The following is a 21,360-nucleotide window of genomic DNA, read 5'->3' as shown; positions in this document are numbered from 1 at the left end:
CACAGCATGCTGGTGTTCAAGGGTCTGTCTGTCTTGGTTTTTGTCATAGCAGTGAAGCTCTTTCTGTAGATTTGAGCGAATCAACTTCAGGTTCTTTAATTGAATTAAGGCCGCTGAGATAGACTTGATACTGATGTTTATAAATGTCTGTCTTGTTCGACGATAGCATGCTCTTAGTGCTGTGCATGCAGTTGAAAATTTAACCTGGTAAGAACTTATTAATTCCTTTGTCTTTAAATAGAGAAATTAGAGTATTTATGCAGAGTTTTAGAAGCTCAAAATTCCCAATTCTAGATCAATCAACTGTATCTTGGATTTGCATGGATATCAAGTAGGCAAGTACATATGATTTCTTTCACTGATGGCCGAGGTTTAATACAGTTTGAAAATTAAGTTACCCGTGTTTGGTTTAAAAGATCTTTTGATCCTTATTCATGTATTTGTAGGGATTTGAATGGTTATCCTAACAGTGACATAATGATTGATGAAGATGGACTCTGTAATGAAGACGTGATATGTTAAGAAAATTCGAGGACCCAATACATAAAACTCTAGCAGGAGCGCTCATAATTCTAAGTATTTGTTCGTAATAATACATCAGCAGTATCAACTTTATTGTCGAGGTATTAGCCTCTATCTAATGGGCTTTTCCACCATCCTTGGTGGCAGACGACTTCGCAGTTGTGCTTGCAAGCCTTTGAAGCCCTTTTTGGACCCTTTGAAGGAGCTTTGATGATTGTTTCTTAGACAAATAGAAACCGATTGCATCGACATACCAGCCACTCCTTCCCTTAAAACCAACAACCAGTCCTCCATCCATTGAGAAAGTAAATGGGGTTCCTTCTTCAACTCCGAAAGGACCGAAGGTTCTTTTGTTGCTCTTAAATGTTAGGGATCTGATCACAGGGCTGCCACCATAGACGACAGGACAGTAGTGGCCGCTAACACTGATCAAGAATTCTTCTGGGAATCGAAGCTTTATCTGAAATTGAATGAAAATTTACAGCGCAGGCGAGCAAGTTGTTTTAAGGATCAAAAAGTTCCCATATCAAGAAGAAAAATAAACTAGACGGGGAAGGACAATAGAGTAGGAATTGAGCAAACCTCAGCTGTCCGATTGCCTCCGACTCCTCCATGTTTTTCTGCTGTGACAGGGTTGCCCTTCTTATCGTACACCACCCGTATCGAGTCAATACAACGGTCATAAGCAAGGGTGATCTCTCTCACCCCATGGTAGATGCCATCATCCCAACTGGTTCCTCCATTTCCTCCCCATGGTCCAATTACTATACTCTTCTTTTGCCCACTAGCATGATCCTTGCCACCTTCCTACAATAATATTAACAATTACTCAAAAGAGCTCCACGTTTACAGTATTGGGACAATTTTAGTTTCAGCTGTAGACACTAAATCACCAAGTCATGCTTCATCCAATTATTAGAAAAAAAAAAAAAAACGTAAACGGTTGGGGGAGGGGGTTTTATTGGAATGTGTTTATAAGGAAAATCATTGAGAATAAGCAAAAATTTAAACCCAGCATTAATATAAAATTAAACTAAAATAACAAAATATACTAAAGTTGCGTATATCATACCATAAATGGAGAGGAAACTACTGAAGAAGCAAAGCTGTGATATGGAGAAAGGGTATTGATTTGTGCGAGAAAGTGAAGCTATATAGTTAATTACTATAGGCAACAAGAGGTTGTGAAGCTGAAGCTGCATCTGATTCCAAATGTATCACTATCCCTTCAAGTGATAGTATTTGGTGACTCAAGATTCCTGAAACGATTTCTCTCTGCCAGTTGGCCCCGAAGACAAACTTGATGAACACTGAAACAGTATCAAACATTCCAATTGACTTGTATACGGGAATAATGTTCTTTATTTCTAAAAAAAGGTTCATGAGAAAAATCAAAATTCCTGAACGAAGGGGTAACTTTGTAGCATATATGATTATGATCTGGCCGGCTAGCGTCACATGCACGCTTTGAAACTCTCCTGATGCGCCAAGTCATAATTTGGTGTTTTAGCTACACGTAGATGACCAGACCTTAAGAATTAATTGAACTTTGGCCTTCAAAGCAATGTTTAGATTTAACTTCTGTCACATAGAATTAATTAAGAAACTATGCTAGTGGTATATACTTAATAAGTTTAATAACTTCTTTCACATACAGATTTTATAAACTAACAAGTTTCTTTATTCTCCTTCACATATAATCACTGATATTGTTTATACACACATATGTCTAACAATTAAAATTCATTTGTGTACAAGTTCCAAATTAAAGAAAACTAAAACGACAATATATATCCGCATGCTTCAGTTCAATGCTGATTTGGAGAAAATCAGTTGATATCTGAAGGTTCTGAGAATTCCACTCCAGTGAGGCATAATGATCATGTGCATGCTGGCCCTCGTTGTACGGGTGAATCAGGATTCAGGAGAAGCCGTATGGGTGGTGATCTTGAAGGTTGTGATAGTGAAATTGTTCAGCTAGAACCAGTGAATGTGAAGTGGCTCGATGGAATTGGGAAAGAAGATAGCTTGCTCTCGCCGGAATCGCATGGCCGATGTCCTTCAAATCCGCATCGAGAGTGTATCCAACCAGTATTGAGTGTTGCTAGTGCGTGTGACGGCGGAAAAACTTAAGGTTTTTTGTTTGTAAATTGTTGGTGCCTTGGCGTCATGTTACTTTGCTTTTGGGTGACTTTACAAATTGTTGGTGACTTGACGTTATGTTACTCTGTTTTTGCTAGTGCGTGTGACTTTGCTTTTATTTTTTTATAATTTTTACAAGTTATATTTGTATATTTGATTATTTAATTCTTTTTCATTTTATATTATTATTGGGTAATGGCTAAGATATGTTATAGTGCTTATGTAACTATGTAATGTCATGTTATATTTATAATTTTTTAATTATATATATATATATATTTTTTTTTGTGGATTCACGAATTTCTACGGATTTACAGAAGCAAATCCATATCCAATTCATCGACTACGGATTTTTAAATTTTCAATTCATATTCAATCCACGGATTGGATTTATACGGATCGAATAGATTGAGTGGATCAGATTGAATTCTAAACACCCCTAGCTGCGAAGATGATGCGGAGACTGGGGCCACCGGAGTTGATGAAATCGCGCCATCTGAAGCTAGGCTTTTGAGATTGTTGACAGCACTACTTCTGATACTAGTGATTATTTATTTTATCTCCTGGAAGAAGCTAGCCATGCATATGGGGCTGCTATTGATATTTTATCTGCATGATTATTCTATATAATTTGTTTTTAATATAAATAATCACATGTGAAAATAAAGATAATGTTAGATTAACTAAAAAAAAAGAAAAGAAAGAAGCTACTTGGCCAGTTGGGCCCGGACCCCAGAAGCTAGCCAACCCTGAAATTAATCAAATAATATTCTTATTAACGTGAGAGGTTTTGGACTATTATGAGCCCTAGATTATTTTATTGTGTTATAACAAAATTTATAAAAAGAAAGGGTTCATGTGCTATGTACATTCTCTTCCTTATTTAATAAAAATTCACAAACCCTTTTCAATTCCATATTTGCTACTTCTACTAATTGATGTTGGATTGAAAAAGACATAAGCAAACGTGCCGACAAATTTATACCTCTCCTAAAGAAACATAATTCATATAAAAATTTAATTAGGGTAGTCTATATCATACCTCTTCGAACCCAAACGTGCAGACAAATATAATAAGGGAGATTTATAAAGAAAAATAAGGGTGATTATTTATGAAAACAACTAACTTCTCAGTTTCCTTACTTCAATAATAAAATAATATTTTTGATGTGAATACATGTCAGTAAATTTATTGTGGCGGATAAAGATCGACATCTAAATTATTATTTACTTGTTGATTATTGGTTGTCTGTTGTTCGTTAATATTTAGTTGTCCATATGTGTAACATAACTAATTACTCAGGTGCATTTATTTATATACGAATAAAATATTTTAAGTTATTAGAGTAAGAAAAATGTTAAGTTATTTTTATAGATTACCCTATATTAGCTATTTTCCACAATTGTCCCATTACAGCACGTGAAAAATTATTTGCCAAATCTGAAAAATATGAAAAATGAGAAATCGGCACGTGCAAGAATACCATCCAAGACTCTTCCAATAATAGTGTGAAAAAATAAATAATTTCTTAAAAAAAAATTAGAATAAAAATAATTTTAATTATTTTAATAATTACAATACTTTTCAATATTAAAATAAAAAATAATATAATACTAAATTAAAAATTATAAAATACTCTTTAAATAAAACTGTCTCAATAATCTCATTTAAAAAATATTATTTAAACAAACGGCGCTTCAAATGAGAAGCCGCGTTTGGGTGATGCTGTGTAAGTCAGCAAATGAGAATCCAGTTTGAACCGTAACCACTCTTGATAGATACTGCAAAAGACGAGCGTCTCTTTGCTGAGACCACATGCTAAATTTTTTATTCTCCTTAAATTATTCGAAAAACCTATTTATTAAAGAAATCAACTTCAACGCATAATAGGGTCTGAAGTTGCTTATTCCTCATTTTGTTCTTGGAAATCGAAACTTATGGGTGGAGCCATGAGTTTCTCGAAGTGGGTCTTCGTAGTTTTTGTTCTTCATTTGCTCAATCCATGTCCTGTTAGATTCTCGTATGGCTCTTCAAGCTCAAATGGGTTATCGGATATTCCAAAAAAGTTGCTTAATTTTGCAAAAAGACAAGAGCTTGTTGGCTGGATGATTGGTATCAGGAGAAAAATACATCAGAATCCAGAACTGGGCTATCAGGAATTTGAGACTAGTCAGCTTATTAGATCAGAATTGGATAAAATGGGTATTAAATACAAACACCCGGTAGCAGTAACTGGTGTTGTTGGTTTTATTGGGACTGGTGAGCCTCCTTTTGTTGCATTGAGAGCAGATATGGATTCTCTTCCTCTGCAGGTTTGAAAATTTTCTCATCATTTATTTATTTATAGCCCATGTTTGTTAAATTAGCTGATTGTTTTATAAAAATGTTTATTTTTTTGGTTGACTTCAGTTTATTGCCAGATTGTTTGATCACTTGAATTTGTATCTCTTTTATGCTCTTCGTATGCTGTTTAGTTATTAATTGCATGATTGGCTTATGCTGTTGAATGAGATAAGTTGAAGTAGAGCACAGCATAAAAAATTTGATTGATTTTGGTTTCTTTTAATTTACAAATTTTAGATAGCTTTGATGGTGATAACAGATCGGTATGTTTTCATTTCATTTTCAATCTTTTACCCCCTTGGGTTGAAAAAAGAACGTTATTGAGAACTGGATTGATGGGGCAATTGGATTTTGTAGGAAATGGTTGAGTGGGAGTACAAGAGTAAAATTCCTGGGAAAATGCATGCCTGTGGGCATGATGGCCATGTCACCATGCTTCTAGGTGCAGCAAAAATTCTTCAAGAGCACCGTGAGGAGTTAAAGGTTTGTTGCTTTATTCACACATGTCATCTTCTACTCGGGAAACTAGGTTATGGGTATAGTTTATAAACATATGTTGTATGTTATGCAACAACAGTAACTAGATAAACAATGGTATATTGGTAATTTTGTGTAGACTATAATGGCTAATTCAGTGAATTCTGTATTTTCCTATTAGATTGTTCTAATAATTATTTCAAAAGCTGATATCAATAATAGTCAAGAAAAGGGGATGCCATTTAGAAAGCCAATTATCGAGCCATGCTAGTGATATTTCAAGAATAAAGATGTTTGATGCTTCTCCCAATGGAGTGTATGGATTTTAGACTATTGTTAGTGGGTTGAGTCAAGCTAATCTTCACGATAATGTTGAGGAAACATGTACTCTTCCTCGTATAGGTCAAGTTTTGAAAGTGCCAATCTGAAACATTGCCTGTAAATGGAGTTGAGTGCTTCAATTAAAACTTTTACACCTATAGTGTGAGTAAATACAAGTATAAAAAAATCTCAAGTTTATGTTTCAGCTTCCTCTTCTCAAATGATAATTTCTGAACAATTATTAGTTTTACATTTTTTATTGGTATTAGTATTACCTTCGTTATCATTTTGAGTAAGAATGAGTGGCATTTAACTTATTGAAGATAAGTTCTTCATAATACTCACACACAGAGACTTGTGTATGCCTGAGATTGATCTTTTTTTGCTTGTTTCACTAGGGTACAGTTGTTCTGGTTTTCCAACCAGCCGAAGAAGGAGGTGGAGGAGCCCACAAAGTGCTCGAAGCAGGAGTCCTGGAAAAAGTTAATGCCATATTTGGGTTACATGTCGACCCTAACTTACCCATAGGTGAAGTAGCTTCAAGACCTGGTCCTCTGTTAGCTGGGAGTGGCTTCTTTGAAGCAGTAATAGGTGGAAAAGGAGGTCATGCGGCCATTCCTCAGCATTCAATAGATCCAATATTGGCAGCTTCTAATGTGATTGTTAGTTTACAACATCTTGTTTCTCGTGAAGCTGATCCACTTGATTCACAGGTAAATTCCATCAACTGTTTCTTATGTTTTTTCCTTGCCTTTCCTGTGTGTTTTAAAGTTCTTCAATGTATTTGGAATACTTTCTTCTTGTGAGTGCAGGCAGCTATAATTCAATAAAATCTTTTCTGCCTTTGAATGGTGTCCCTTTTTTAATTGATTGATACTTGGTGGTTTTGTCAGAGTAGGCAATGTTTCTTATACATAGTAAAACTTGATCCCCTTTTCCAAGGGGCAGAACATGGCACACATAAAGTAATTGATGTGCTAGGGATTAGGAACTCTGCAAGGAGAGTACACCATTACGTGATCAATAGACATTGAGGTTCTTGTGAAGGTTCAGGGGGATCTTAGGTGCTCTGCCCTTGAAGAGGAGACGAGAGGAGAGTCATCATTATGATTTCTTTATTTAACTTTGGTCGAATACTTCTGTTTTGACCTCTGTTACTGTGGAGGATGTAACTGTTGACAGTCAAATTAATTTGATGGAACATGTCTTCAAATTGTGATATTGTTCTGAGTCCACTGTACTTTAACTCTGGGCATTCATTTGTAGGTCGTGACAGTTGCAAAATTTCAAGGAGGTGGTGCATTCAATGTCATTCCAGATTCAGTATTAATTGGAGGCACTTTCCGGGCCTTTTCAAAGGAAAGCTTCACGCAACTAAAGCAACGTATTGAGGAGGTATGACAGTTAAATAACTTAATGTAAATGATCATTCATAAATTGACCAAACACCATGAAGTAACTTTATGCAAATAGTTGGCATTTTTTGCAACCATAACAAATGTGGTTTATAATTTTCTAACATGATAACTGAGATAGTACTTTAACCATTCAAAATGATGTCACTACCTCTATTATCCCTGAACTTCTGAATGGACTATGATAAATCAATTGCCTGTTGATATGGACCTAGTAGCTTCCTCAAAAGAATGGAATGGAATGGTTGATCATGGATCTAACTGGTAATGCGAGTGCTATTCAGATGAGGAAAAGCATAAAAAAGAAAAGAAAAGATCCACGACAATGGAAAGTTTTTATTTTTAATCAAAATTCTCTCCTTTTTATTTTTCAAGACTCTGTTTACTTTGCTGCAGGTTATCATTGGGCAAGCTGCAGTACAGAGATGCAGTGCAACTGTTGATTTCCTGTCAAAAGAGAAACCCTTTTTCCCTCCCACCATAAACAATAACGATTTGCACAAGTACTTCCAAACTGTTGCTGGAGATATGCTTGATACTCAAAAAGTTAAGGTTATGGCACCAGTGATGGGATCTGAAGATTTCTCATTTTACCAAGAAGTAATGCCTGGATACTTCTTCTTCCTAGGGATGAAGAATGAGACACTTGGGAAGGTTGAATCTACACACTCCCCCTACTTCACACTCAATGAAGATGCACTTCCTTATGGAGCCGCACTTCATGCATCACTTGCTTTAAGGTATCTTCTTGAGTTTGGACCAGAAATTTCTTTGCCAGAGGGAAACTACCGCGATGAACTGTAAGGTACTGTTGACTTGCTTATCAATGACTATGGAATCCAGTACTGGTGTAAATGTTACCAGAATGTCCTGTTATACAAGTTTGATTCAAGGAAGAACATCTTATTGATTTTCAGTTAGGTGGGAAATAAGTTAACATTCGTCAATGTATCAAGACAAAATAATTTTGGAAATCGTTAAGGCATTGCGAATAACATTTCTATCGGATTTCCTAGGAGTTATGTGATATTGCAGAAATATTATGTATATATTATTTACCATTTAACTTGAGGTAAATTATTATGCTATATATTGTAGATACTCTTTTTCATCCCTGTCCTGTCCAGTGCATTGAAGCCTTACCATCTCACCTGAGAATTTTGATTTGGAATGGTGATCACAAGAAGGTAACTAATTAACTCTTTCTATGAGTTTAATGGAGAATCAAAGATTGAAGGCCATTCAAAAATTGCTATGAAAAAAAATTTGTAGCCACTCAAGTTAAGCACAACTATCTCCAAATCTTGGAGAGAAATGAAAAGGTTACCTTACATGAGAATCTTATTGGGAGATAATAAGACATATCATCAAAACGGATGGTGGTACGCAACTTTATATGTATGTTACAGTAACATTACATTTGATTGACCGGTACTAGACAACATGGTATATCAATCATTAGACGGAGCTGTCTAGCATGCCTAATTTAGAATCTAATATTCTTCAAATTGAGTGATATTGAAAAAACCTGTAAAGGCAAGGTAAAGATGGATGAAACTCATATAATGGAGACTGGGTTAGCAGTAACAAAACTCCCATGTTCCAGTTAGCATTTGTCTAAGTGTGCATCTCAGTGGCCAAGCCCTTGTCAAAACCCAAAAGCTGAGAGAGACAATTCTAACAAAGGACCCAAAGCACTTGGAGCAAACTTCCTTGCAAAAAGATAACAAAATGAAGTCACCTGCTTATTGTAGTAGCACTGCGAACTTGCAGTAATCTTCCTGAAAAATTCCTCGCTTATGTCAGCCCCACCATACGTAGCGGGATGAGCACCGCCCCTTGACCAGTCCGTCCAAGTAAGGGTTCGGTTCGCAAGAAGACGTGAAAAATGTATGGTCAGCATTGTGGGGAAGTAATGTTCATCCACGTAACATCCTGGTTTGCAGAAATCTCTGAACTTAGGATAGTAGCTGGTGTCTTCGATTATGTCAACTGCAAGCCTCCGATTAATTTCAAACCACTGCGAGCCTTTACGCCACTGGGAAAGGGTGACTTCAGGTTCCATGTTTCCATTATAGCGCCCTCTTCCATAGGGTCCAGGATCGTCATATGATTCCATAAAACTGTATCGGGATTTTGATATGTAATAATAAACAATGCTGAAGTTGTGGAGAGGAACGCAAGACTCAGAGAGGAGGATAAACCATTCATTGGAAACATCAAGCAATGCGTTAGCCAGGAGTCTTCTCTCAGCCTCGCACATACTCATCTCTCCCCACTCAGCTGGCTGCAAATAAAATTCTCAAATATGTAAATAATCATATCCATGGAAAAGGAGCATGGACGTATTGGATGTTGAGGAAACAAAATTTTAATGGGACAACCATTAGCTCTTGCCAACATATATAAATTCCACTCCACAAACAAAAATATGCCCAATGGAAAGGCTTAGTCTTGTAAAAGAAAGAAATATGAAATTTAGCACCAATGTGATGTTAGCGCTGTGACATTGTGAGTAGCAATTCTAAGGTAACTAATAATTACTGTGCATAAATTCAGAAACTGGGAATAAACTTCTATGATTCATAATAACAAATTTCCTCAGCTGAATAAAAATCACTTATGCTCATTAAGATATACCAAGAACACATTCAAGTGCCAATTGAGGGGCGAAATGCTGCTCGATGAAAGAAATTGTACATCAATAGGAAATTGAATGCAAATAAACAGCAGCTTTTGGGTACGGATATCGATACAAGGAATAGGACAGTGTTAATTTCTTAAAATTTATTTTAAGTAGCACATATCCGATGGTGCTTTTTAAAAATATGCTATGCACATAATTTCCCTCAATTGTTAGAACTCAACTAAACGAACCTTATTACAAATATCTAGGTCAGGCACATGAATGCGATCGTTACTTGAGTAATAAACATAATCCCTCTTTGCACATATCACTTACTCTTTCTTTCTTTCTGAAGAACAGGAGCCAAAGCAATGGACTGAATTTTTCTTGCCATAATTTCAACTACATTTATTCCCTCTCTACTCATTCAGACAATAATATCCACCCTGGATGGATGAACTGTCACAACAATTCTTATAAGGACTCTTTGCCAACAGATACCACATTCCAGTCCTCATGTTTGTGATTATTTTAAATTGAAATAGCTCCTATTTTGCACCTCATCCTTTCGGATCCTCAATTACTCTATAACAATCAGCAGTGTCTCTTCTGATAGCAGAGCATGCAAGTCGTAATGTTCAAATGTACCTTGGAAGAATAATTTAGGACAATACCATTTTTAGGTTGATCAAATAATTTGGAAAGTAATTTTGAATCAATCAGGATGATAAAAGCATAGCACACAGAGGAAAGGAGACAAGATTGTTCAGAATTAGACTAGGAACTGGATTAGTAAGAGCAAATAACCAATTCAAATCACCAATGCAGGAGATCTCTAGCCGTGCAGAGTTTACAGAAAGCAAAGCAAACATAAATTAGTTTCTGTTGACTGAAGTACAAAGCAAGAATAAGGACTGCCATCTAAACCATTAATCAGTTAAGATGAAGGATTCAATTAGCTGCCATCTCTAAAGGGCCGTCCCATTTAATGGCAATTTTTTTTTCAAAAATTTAATAAATGGATTTCCTGTGCAACCCACAAGTGTCTCTATAAACCAAAAACGTACAAGAATTCTCAAAAACAATAAGTTCAATATAAAGAGACCCCTGTAATTGTAGTTAACAATCTCTATTTGTATAAAGTCATGCCACAATTATATAAAGAATGGTAGTTTAATACCTGACTCGGAATTTGTCTCCTATAGAAAACTGAAGAAGGTGAAAATTTGCCATTGTAAGCCGGATGAGGATGAACATAGATAGAGTAGAGCCCTTCGTGCCCCTTGAAGAATTTCTCCCAAAGAGGTGCCAGTGGCAATGGCCCCTTTGTCAAGAACATGAAGGCAATTTTGGGTACTCTCTTAAATGGATACTTCTTTATTCGAGGAACAAATGAAGCCCTCCAGAACAATTCAGTGTCGTTCATGTTATGCAACAGGTTTGTTGGAGGCTTAATCCAACTTTTTATGTCGCTTACATCTTCCAAGCGAACATTAATGATGGATGGTGCAATGGGCATGATATTACGGACTGCATTAAATTTCGTTGTATACAAACCAATGATCGAAAAACAAAGCCCCACAACCAAAAACATCAAGAAAATTTGCATAAATTTGAGTGATAAAGGCCTTTGGTTTGTTCTAAAAGTAGAGGCAGGGTCCTTCCCCTCCTCTGATGGTACCACCAATCTTGTTTGCATCTTAACCTCAATGTTTCGTCAGAATCAGATCCTTGGTATTGAAGCTTCTGCAAGATGGAATCCAGTAATCCTCTTAAAGGCAAACCAGACTCTGAACCAGCAATTTTACAATGACAATGGCAGAGCAAGCTTCAGTTTAGCCAAAGGGGTATTTGATATTGGATCATTTTCCATCATCGTGTAAAATGTGTCATCAAAATCTCACCAAGATCAGAGATCACCACATATAAACTTATAGAAACGTCCCTTTCCCAAATGATGGGTACTTGTCAAAAAAGAATTTTGCAAAGAAAGGAAAGATCTTCATACAGTCAACAAATTTTTCATCTTATTGTCTTTGGAAAATGTGGTGCAGTATGTGACATGATTCTGGGAAAGAAGATGAGAAGAATGAGGTCGCCGTTACCAAGTATGTTATTAATGATATATAAAAGATGAATCAATGGAGAAACGTTTGAGACAATGAGAGCAGATCGGTTCGTGCATTTGCCTTAATTCACGAATTGCTCCAGCATTAATTGAGTGAAGAACAAAATTAATGTTTTGTGAAGAAACAGAGGGAAAGGCTTGTAAGGCTTTTCCTTGGGTTTCTTTCAATATGGGGGTGTTTTGAAATTCCTGTTTTAATGAAGATATATACACGTAAGTTTAGCGTCTTTATTGCAAGTGGAGTTTGGAGAGAAACCTAGGATCTGATCCTGTCTTTTTCTTAATATATATAATCTTTTAATTATTAGTATTCTTTTCTTTTTTGAATTTCTTTCCTTTTTCGAGCTTTAGGTTGTCTGACCCTTCGAATACTTCATACATTATACCCTCATTATATTCCATGCGTCGGATTGTCCAGGTTTCTCCAAACGACCAAACCTTAGTTTAATATAAGAATGTCACAATTCTATCCAATTAATTATTTTCATTTTTATGAAAATTTAATGGTTGCTATTAACTGAATTAAATTAGAACTTCAAATTATAATTAACTAACATGCGTATCACATGGAATTTCTTTTTTTTTTTACCCAATATTGGTTTGTCCAAACGCTTTCAATTGAGAGCTCCTTATGTGAAAAGACTCTATATAAGAGGAATTTGCATTAGTTTCTGCTTCTCTCACTACCGAGAATTTGCATTGGTATTCACACATAAATCAAAAATAAGAAATAGAAAACACAGGTAATAATTGTACCTTAAAAAAAAGAAAAAGAAATAAATGTCAACAAACATTGAGACACAGCAGTAATTGAATAGCCAGAGTCTAATTGATTTTCCCAGCTAAAAATCAGTCAACGATCAATACATACTTCATGTCCTCTTCCATGACAATGACTGAGAAAACCAGCATAAGCTAGAACTTAAATTCAATCCTAAACTGATCAAAATTTGCTTCAACTAAAAAGAACTTGAATTAACAATTTAAAAAAAAAAACTACTAAGAAATACTAAGGCCAGCGAAGTTGATTTAAATAGAATAATATCCATTTTTCACATGAGACTCCACAGTTTATTCAAAAACTTGTCTTGAGTTCGAGTTTACTTCTGTGAAGAGTTGGGTCCACGCTTCTTTCCAAAACCAACAACTGGAAAGTGCAAACAAAATAAAGAGTCAAATCATTCAAGTAAGCCACCAACAAACTCAAGAGAACACAATCCAGGCATTCTAGTCAAAATCATTATTACTGGGATCAATATACACATATCACTGTGCGGCAATCATTCGTCAGACAATTCTACTCATAATTTTACCTATACATGCTCATTAAAACTTCAGAGAATGAATAAGTACAAGATAAAAACAAAGCATATCCCAACACAAATACACAAAGGAGACATTGACCATCTTTTTTACTCATTTTTTCTCTGCCTCTCTCCTTTCCATTCCTCTCCTCTCCTCTTCTCTCATTTCTTCCAACTACACGTGGACTAGAGTCTACTAACTTCATTTTTATAGGTCACAAAGATCTGATGGGTATCCAAAGCAACAGTAGCCCATTAAGATCATTCAACATATTATAACCATTGCTAACGACAATAAAGCTACAAAATTCCAGTGACAATATCAAAAGATACAATTAAACAATGGATCTCCCTAAATTACAGTTTGCTTAAGTTACCGTCCATGAAAAAAAAAATAAAAATAAAACACATAAACTGGGCCATTAGACACATAAACCATAGACACATGATCAACACGCAAAATTAAAAAAAAAAAATTTCAATGGTCATTGAAATAAGATCATCAGGCAGCAAAAATATATTTCTTTGCATAAAACACAAATACAATTGGCATTTTTCATTACAAAGCATTGCTTCTTTTGCAAAAACTTAAAACTAGGCCATTATAATTTTCCAGTGCATTTTATTTTATCATTCATGTAATAAAAATAAAATCAAACAGAAAAAACAATACAAAAGCAAACCCAAATATTCAATAATCCAGAGAAACGGTGAGAAATGATCAACTGACCGGCAGTGACGAAGCGGCGATTGTACTGCATGCGCTTGTAGGCGCGTCCACGGGGCCTCTTCTTCTTGTCTTGCTTGGCGACCTTCGGCGTCTGCCCTCTCACCTTTCCGGCACGTGCCAGCGATCCGTGTACTTTACCTGCACACATATCATGGCCATTTTAGAAATTCAGAATCATAGACCAAATAACAATATTATTTGGAAATCTATTTCGGTAACATATTGTCCGAAATTGAAAATTACCCATGATTGATTGCTTTAATCAGATCTTCTTCGTCTGAGTTAACGTCAGCGACAGGTTGCGGGTTTTTTTCTTTTTTGGTTCTTTGTTAGGGTTTTTGAGAAGCGGAATCTAATTTATACTTATGTGTGTGCAGATCCGACGGTTTAGATTGGCTAAGAGAGATTTAAATGAGGTCCGTTCGATGTTTTTTTGTCTTGATATATTTTTATTTTTATTTGTTTTCATATGATTTCTTTTTATTCAATGTCATATAAGATAAAATACAGCAATTGTATGAAATACAGCAAAAAAAAGTACATAGTGTAAATATTCAATCAAATTCCAACATGAACTCGTTGAGGATAAAAAATCAAAGGATATACTCTCATATTCAATAGGAAACCCAAACTAGAATTCATCACAATTTTTATTTTAGTATCTATTTGGTATGACTTATTTAATAATTATAAGTATTTATTTATTTAATCCTATAAATTTTTATCAAAATTTTTGTTGTTACTTGGTGGTTTTTTTAGTATAGCTTTTAAAGCCCATTTAGTACCTATTTGGTATGTCTTATCTAATGATTATAAGTATTTATTTAATCACATAAACTCTTATCAAATTTTTTATTATTGTTGTTGTTTTTTTTTTAAGTTTAAGTAGAGCTTTTAAAGGTTATTTAACTTATTTTACCTCTACTAATAAAACCTTAAATTTTGAGTTTTTGTAAGTAGAGGTTGAATTTTTTTTAATATTAAAATATTTAAAATATCATCTACTTATTTGACAATCTCATTTTATTCTTTTTATAACATAACTTTAAAAAGTTTATCTATTAAAGTAATTTAATAATTTTAATAAAAGCTCTTGACAACCAAATAACTAAAATTTTTTAGGGTAAAAACTTTACTTATAAAAGTTCTATTTAAATAAGTTTTATTGAAAACTGTACCAAACAGAGTATTAATCTATTTTGCCTCTATTAACAAAATCTTAAATTTTGGACTTTAGGAGTAAAGGTTGAAATTTTTTTTTAATATTAAAATATCTAAAATATCCTCTATCTATTTGACAATTTCATTTTATTCTTTTTATAACATAATTTAAAAAAACTTATTTATTAAAGTAATCTTATACCATGCAATGCTGGCGCCAAACAAACCCTTATATAGCACGGACCCAAGTAAGTAAGTAATACAAGACAGCCATTTAGTATTGGGCTGGCCCATTTGATGCTCTTCTTTCAATTACTGAATTAGCCTCCATAGAACTGCTTAACACCCAAGTTGCCCTCTATCCCAAATGCAGTCATAACTCTAATCGTCTATGGCCATTCCTTTTTGTTTCATCTCCCACTATAACCAAAACGCAAACACGAACGCGAACACATGATGCGAAGCCACAGTTTGAGACATTTGACAGCAACAACAACGACTATTTCAAGCCCATCGTGGCTTCCAAAATTCCGCTCCAGTTCTAGCAGCGCACTTGCATCTCTCTCTTTCGCTCAAAACCCACAAGAAAACCAACAGCAGCAACAAAAACAACAAACCCAACAAAAAATATACTGTAACAGTAGTAATGATGATAAAAAATCTGACAGTAACAGGGCCAGTTCGTATTTTCCCAAGAGAGGCCAAGAACTGGAGTTGGTCTGTGAGAGTTTGGCATATAAAGGGAAAGGAGTGTGCAAGGTGGCAGACACTGGCTTCGTTGTATTGTGTGACCGTGTACTCCCTGGTGAGAAGTTCATTGGTCGAGTCACTCGCAAGAAAGGCAGTTATGCTGAGGTTAGTCGATTTATTGCTTTTATAGCTCGACCTTTGTTGTTTTTTGTAGTTTGAATTTTGATTATTGTATTCGGTTTTGTTTTGTCTGTGGTGAAATTTGTCTTACATTGAGGTTTATTTGATGAACTGAAATGATTTTGAGCTCAGTTTGTGCACATGGTTGGTATAACTGTCGCATCGTTTGTGGGGTTGTTTGATTTTTTAAAATTTCGGTGAAAAAAAATATATATATGAGAAAGAGAATTAATTAATTTTCAAAATATTTTTTTGCTTTTTACTCATTTTGTTGCAATTGCAGGTGACCAAGTTGAAGACATTATCTCCCCATTGGGATTCTGTGGATGCTCCTTGTGAGTATGCCTCATATTGCGGAGGTTGTAAGACACAAAACCTGTCCTATGAGGCTCAACTCAGAGCTAAGGAAGGACAAGTCCGTGATCTGGTGGTACATGTTGGAAAATTTTCTGATAAAGATCCAGAATTTGCTGGCATCATGAAGCCCATTGTTCCCTGTGATATTCAATTTCATTATAGGAATAAGGTTAGTGTGCAAAATAAAGCTTTGCCAGACTTGCTCAAGTGTGATAACTGTAGTGGTTTCAATCCCTCTTTGTTTGTTTTCTTCAGCTTCAAGGTATTCAGTATATCAACTTTTAAATACAGTGCTTTTGCCTCTTTTACTGAGATAACAATCGACTATCTTTTCCTGCATGGAAATAACCTAGATGCAAGATAATGTAATAAATAAATATAGAAATTTTTCAGTGAATGGGTAACAATATTATGTAAGCTTTAAAAAAGTAAATGTAAATACAAATTGCAGATGAATGTAGAAATTTGTTCATGCTGCTTCTGCTGAAGTGTTCACATGCTGCCATTACCACTGTTACTTCTAATGTAAATTCAGTGCATGATACAAAATAAAGATAGTTAAGATGCATCTGACCTACAGAAAAAGTAGAAATAAGCTGATAGATGCATGCCTCCTTTTCAGTTTCAGTGATCAATTCACTGGTATGTTATAATGAGCGCATGGCTTCATGATGTATTTTTATATTTTTATTATTGTTTAATTGATCGTACGATTCACCTTTTGAAACGGTATCACTTCTATTTTTCTTTTTCTACTGAAAAAATGTATGTAAACAAATTAGTTGAATCAATTATGAAAGCAGAAATTCTCAGTAGCTACATTCATGTTTCTGTAGATGGAATTCTCATTTGGTCTTAAAAGATGGTTTCCTAAAGAATCATTACCTAAAAGAGGAGATCATATAGAGAATTATGCTCTGGGATTACATGCTCCTGGATTTTTTGATAAGGTTCTTAATATTGACAAGTGCTTGTTGCAAAGTGAGCCTGCCAATCTGGTAAGCTTTGTTTTTAATTTTTATGATAGTATTTCTGTATATTCTCATGTGCGAACACTGGATATTACTTCTTAGCAAAAAGAAATTAATATTCATTTCCTATTTCAGTTGACTTCCATTGTTAATTTTACTTACTGTCGATCCCTTATTTATACATATTAAATGTTGTATAGCACCCAATGCTCATTGTAACAAGTGCCACTTTATGAATCTATTGATATTTTTTCCATTTTATTGTAGTGTTATATCTCAGTTTGATACAACCAGGTGTAAAATGTGACTCCATGTTCTCTAGTTGCCTGTGCTTTATATGCTAAAACTCTTCAATTATAGCACACAGAATTGTAGAGTTACTGGGCACATAATGATGTGGATATTTATTGGAAACAGAATTGGGAAAAGAAAAGAGAAAAAAAGGGTTCATACACACTGGAAATGCAGCTTTAACTAACTTTTTGCCATTATTTGTTGTTGATTATTATTGGCAGTATGTATGGATTTGTGTAAGAGAAATTTATTTGTGCCTCTTTGTATTCCATTTAATACATAGGTTCTTGCGGCTGTCCAAGATTACTGGAGAGACCCACAATTAGGCCTATCTCCTTATGATGTTCACTCACATTCTGGATTTCTCAAGCATCTAATGCTAAGAACTGGAAGGTACTTTGAGTTCTACCATAAATCATATCATCATTGATGGCTTCATAATCAACATACAAGATTGCTTTTGTTCTTAACTTTTTATGTTCACTCTTTGATAAGGAAGTCACTACTGCTCAGTGATATTACTTATATTTTACATTTTGTGGACATTCTCCTATAATGCAATGCCATAATGTTTGAACATTGGGGCTAGACTGGGGTTGAGGAAAAATTGAATTCAGTAAACTAACTTTTCCTGTGATTTAATAGTTTTATGATTTGTGCTCCAGTGATGTGAAGACTGGGCTACCCGAACTCATGGTCAATTTTGTAACCTCATCTTACAAGCCAGAGCTGCTGAAGCCACTGGTTGAGAAAATTTCATCTGTGCCTGAAGTGGTTAGTGGTCTGTATGGAAATTCCTATTATCATTTATGACAATATAGATTTTCATTTATGTCAATATAGATTTTGTGGTTTTACTTGATACAGTTAGTCAAATTGTTGAGTGGCTATTGTCAAATGCTTTTATTTGCACACTATCCTATATGGCAGATTAGCCAGAAGTGGGAAAGGATCATACAGTGCATGCGATAGCAAATTCTTTAGCCAGAAGTGGGAAAGGATCATAGAGTGCATTTGATAGCAAATTTTTTTAACTGCTTTAGGATAACATGAAATGTTACTGTATATATGAAGAGGGATCTTTTTGTCGGCTCATATATTCTGTCTTCAGGGTTGCAATTATCAAATAATCTCTTTGTATCATTTAACCTACTTTTGGTTCTTATGTTGATTCCATTTGATTGGTCTGACCCGTTATGAGAATTTAAAACTTGAATCAATTGCACTGTACAATCCTTTCTCACTTCTGTCTTATCTGCCACTGTGGACATCGTGCAAATGAAAAGGTCTTGTACTTTCCTAGCTCTGTATACTCCTTATCTGCAATGAAAATTTCTCTCTGTCCTGACTAAAGATGCATATCTTTTAGGTGTGCATACGTGTTCTTATCTATCTTTTCTATGTAAAACCCAACTCTAATTTTTCTAGAACCTACTTCCTGCAGTTAGATATCTGGCAAACCCAAAGCCATTAATATATGGTGACTCTCTTAAACTTCATATGAGTCTAAATGTTCTATAAATTATCCATATAGATTGTCTCATATCAATTTGAGCCAGGGGCGGATCTTCGTGGAGACTAGAGTGGGCCATAGTCTCTGTAAAATTTCAATTTTTTTTTTAAATATACATGATATCCCCTAAATTATAATAGGAATTAAAAAATAATCTCTAAACTATATATATATTATTCACTTCGGCCCCTGTAAGCAAAGTTTTCAGCTTTCACCCCTGATTTGAGCCTCTTTAACATAGATGTGTAAGTGAAAAATCCTTTGGCTTCCTCCTGACAGCCTCTTATCTCAGTCTGTAAAGACTGTATATTACTGGTTTATTTTTGCATTACATAGTTATAGTAACATAGATTTCTGATGAATGATAGGTGAGCATTATGAATAATGTAAATACTTCTGTCGGTAACACATCTGTCGGGGAGGAGGAGTACACTCTGTATGGGAAATCTAACATCACCGAGACATTAAGAGGGCTTACGTTTCAAATTTCGGCCAACTCTTTCTTCCAGACAAATACTCACCAGGTATGCCAGCAGATACTTGCTCCCGTTCTTTGTTCCTTGATCTCTTGCTTCAGCTTTTCATTTGGCTTCATGGGTAGTTCCCATAACAGTAAATGCAAAGATCTACACTGTTTTAGGCAGAGGTTCTTTATAAACTCATTGAAGATTGTGCTGGTCTCAGAGATGATGGCTCCGAGATTGTGCTTGACCTATTTTGTGGAACCGGTACCATTGGTTTAACACTTGCAAGATGGTATATCTCCTTGCTTCATTAGATTTAATTGTTGAGTATCATCAATTTTCTGTTTACTTGGTTTTTAACCATATATGACCTAATATCATAGTTTCCCTTTGCATTCCATACTGTCAGGGTTAAACATGTTTATGGATATGAAGTAGTTCCTCAAGCTATATCAGATGCTTGTAGAAATGCAAAGTTGAACAATATTTCTAATGCTACTTTTGTTCAAGGGGATCTCAACAAAATTGGTGGAGATTTTGGCAATGCTTTTCCAAAACCAGACATTGTCATTTCAGGTATTCTTCTTGCTAGGTTTCTTCTTCACTGAATTCATCGTTTCGTCTAGAAAAGTTAATTGTCATGCTACAGCGCATTTTAAGCTGTTCTAATGATAGACTGGATAGTTGACAATTGCTTGAGTTCTTGGTGGAGTCGGGGTGGGGGGAGGGCTGGGATGACATTTAGATATACGAGGAAGATAATTTCAAATTTTAGGTTTTCAGACCTGAATTGGCAGCAATTGACTTGAGGCATGATTTGGTTTGTGGTTGATGACTGATGAGCAAATTCTAATTGAATCACAATAGTACAAGACTGTATTACAGTAAGCCAGGGAATTGTGATTTATTATTTTAAAAGTAAGTGAACTGATAAGAATTCGCTTTCACCATTCAATAGTTGCATAAAAAATTATCTGGAAGTAAGGGTTTTTTTTAATTTATTTTTTTAATATGGCAAATTCTGCAGATCCAAACCGCCCTGGTATGCATATGAAATTGATCAAGTTCCTACTAAAGCTGAAGGCACCACGCATTGTTTATGTATCGTGCAATCCGGCCACGTGTGCACGTGACCTTGATTACCTTTGTCATGGTGTGGTGGGTATAGTGGTTATACTAAATCTACTTTTTCTTTAACTTGCTGTGGTCTTAACTCTTGAAATTTCTCGTGCAGGGAGATCAAAACATAAAGGGATGTTATAAACTAAAAAGTTTACAACCAGTAGATATGTTCCCTCACACTCCTCATATCGAATGTGTATGCCTACTTGAACTTTCTTGACCTTAAGCTGCAATTCCAAGCTAGCTGCTGCACTCCTACTAGGTTGGCAGGGGACCCAAGCTATTCGTGGTCCAACTGACAGTAATCTTTAATTTGTACTTCTGGATGGGTGATTTCCAGCTACATGATTATATTTCTTTGAATTGTAGCTTCATTCATGCAGAGAACACAGTATTTGAAAATTGGAAATTCGATTGATTCGGTCTAATTAGCAAATAAATCATTCTATGATGCCGAATATGCAAGGAAATTAAATAAGCCGCTAATTTGGATACTGGCATCTAAATTTGAGCTAAGCAATAATTTTTACGTTTCTTCTTCTTGTGGGCATTCATTAAGGGAAGGAATTTTAAATGCAGTAGCATTATGCTACGTTGGA

At 35.0% G+C, this 21,360-nt stretch overlaps 5 protein-coding genes across 6 annotated transcripts; 2 read left to right on the top strand and 3 right to left on the bottom strand.

Annotated features, from left to right (window-relative positions):
* Positions 1-500: 500 nt before the first annotated feature.
* Positions 501-1,813, bottom strand: LOC102624357 (jacalin-related lectin 19). The gene is made up of 3 exons (XM_015532213.3): positions 1,595-1,813; positions 1,105-1,329; positions 501-982 (listed from the first exon to the last, which is right to left on the bottom strand). The coding sequence occupies exons 1-3, from the start codon at positions 1,595-1,597 to the stop codon at positions 638-640; spliced, it is 573 nt and encodes a 190-aa protein (XP_015387699.1). The 5' UTR covers positions 1,598-1,813; the 3' UTR covers positions 501-637.
* Positions 1,814-4,382: 2,569 nt separating this feature from the next.
* Positions 4,383-8,229, top strand: LOC102624642 (IAA-amino acid hydrolase ILR1-like 4). The gene is made up of 5 exons (XM_006466037.4): positions 4,383-4,977; positions 5,366-5,491; positions 6,205-6,519; positions 7,073-7,201; positions 7,618-8,229. Exons 1-5 carry the CDS (start codon positions 4,603-4,605, stop codon positions 8,023-8,025), a joined length of 1,353 nt encoding a protein of 450 aa, XP_006466100.2. The 5' UTR covers positions 4,383-4,602; the 3' UTR covers positions 8,026-8,229.
* Positions 8,230-8,869: 640 nt separating this feature from the next.
* On the bottom strand, positions 8,870-12,497 carry LOC102619633 (glycosyltransferase BC10-like). Its single transcript, XM_052445103.1, has 2 exons — positions 11,028-12,497; positions 8,870-9,508 (listed from the first exon to the last, which is right to left on the bottom strand). Exons 1-2 carry the CDS (start codon positions 11,544-11,546, stop codon positions 8,870-8,872), a joined length of 1,158 nt encoding a protein of 385 aa, XP_052301063.1. The 5' UTR covers positions 11,547-12,497.
* Positions 12,498-12,782: 285 nt separating this feature from the next.
* LOC102624924 (40S ribosomal protein S30-like) lies at positions 12,783-14,417 on the bottom strand. Its single transcript, XM_006466038.4, has 3 exons — positions 14,253-14,417; positions 14,010-14,147; positions 12,783-13,122 (listed from the first exon to the last, which is right to left on the bottom strand). The coding sequence occupies exons 1-3, from the start codon at positions 14,254-14,256 to the stop codon at positions 13,076-13,078; spliced, it is 189 nt and encodes a 62-aa protein (XP_006466101.1). The 5' UTR covers positions 14,257-14,417; the 3' UTR covers positions 12,783-13,075.
* A 1,132-nt stretch (positions 14,418-15,549) lies between these two features.
* LOC102625205 (uncharacterized) lies at positions 15,550-21,212 on the top strand. 2 transcript variants are annotated; one of them, XM_006466040.4, is made up of 10 exons: positions 15,550-16,025; positions 16,324-16,566; positions 17,234-17,395; positions 17,946-18,055; positions 18,328-18,436; positions 19,544-19,699; positions 19,816-19,931; positions 20,150-20,215; positions 20,667-20,797; positions 20,874-21,212. In XM_006466040.4, exons 1-9 carry the CDS (start codon positions 15,624-15,626, stop codon positions 20,770-20,772), a joined length of 1,470 nt encoding a protein of 489 aa, XP_006466103.2. In that variant the 5' UTR covers positions 15,550-15,623; the 3' UTR covers positions 20,773-20,797; positions 20,874-21,212. The 2 variants fall into 2 exon arrangements, with proteins under 2 accessions (XP_006466103.2, XP_006466102.2); XM_006466039.4 differs by having other exon boundaries at positions 15,551-16,025; positions 20,049-20,215.
* The last annotated feature ends 148 nt before the right edge of the window (positions 21,213-21,360 follow it).

Source organism: Citrus sinensis, chromosome 7 (assembly GCF_022201045.2).
Source record: "Citrus sinensis cultivar Valencia sweet orange chromosome 7, DVS_A1.0, whole genome shotgun sequence".
Taxonomy (NCBI): Eukaryota; Viridiplantae; Streptophyta; class Magnoliopsida; order Sapindales; family Rutaceae; genus Citrus; species Citrus sinensis.
This window is presented reverse-complemented; position numbering and strand designations above follow the sequence as displayed.

Coding starts and splice junctions, on each gene's coding strand:
- LOC102624357 (XM_015532213.3), bottom strand. Junction 983..1,104: donor GAGGCAATCGGACAGCTGAG/GTTTGCTCAATT, acceptor ATTCAATTTCAG/ATAAAGCTTCGATTCCCAGA.
- LOC102624642 (XM_006466037.4), top strand. CDS start 4,603: ATGGGTGGAGCCATGAGTTTCTCGAAGTGGGTCTTCGTAGTTTTTGTT. Junction 5,492..6,204: donor AGCACCGTGAGGAGTTAAAG/GTTTGTTGCTTT, acceptor TTGTTTCACTAG/GGTACAGTTGTTCTGGTTTT. Junction 6,520..7,072: donor CTGATCCACTTGATTCACAG/GTAAATTCCATC, acceptor ATTCATTTGTAG/GTCGTGACAGTTGCAAAATT.
- LOC102619633 (XM_052445103.1), bottom strand. CDS start 11,546: ATGCAAACAAGATTGGTGGTACCATCAGAGGAGGGGAAGGACCCTGCC. Junction 9,509..11,027: donor GGAGACAAATTCCGAGTCAG/GTATTAAACTAC, acceptor TTTTATTTGCAG/CCAGCTGAGTGGGGAGAGAT.
- LOC102624924 (XM_006466038.4), bottom strand. Junction 13,123..14,009: donor TCGCCGCTTCGTCACTGCCG/GTCAGTTGATCA, acceptor TGCACTTTCCAG/TTGTTGGTTTTGGAAAGAAG.
- LOC102625205 (XM_006466039.4), top strand. CDS start 15,624: ATGATGCGAAGCCACAGTTTGAGACATTTGACAGCAACAACAACGACT. Junction 16,567..17,233: donor AATTTCATTATAGGAATAAG/GTTAGTGTGCAA, acceptor ATGTTTCTGTAG/ATGGAATTCTCATTTGGTCT. Junction 20,798..20,873: donor ATTACCTTTGTCATGGTGTG/GTGGGTATAGTG, acceptor TTTCTCGTGCAG/GGAGATCAAAACATAAAGGG.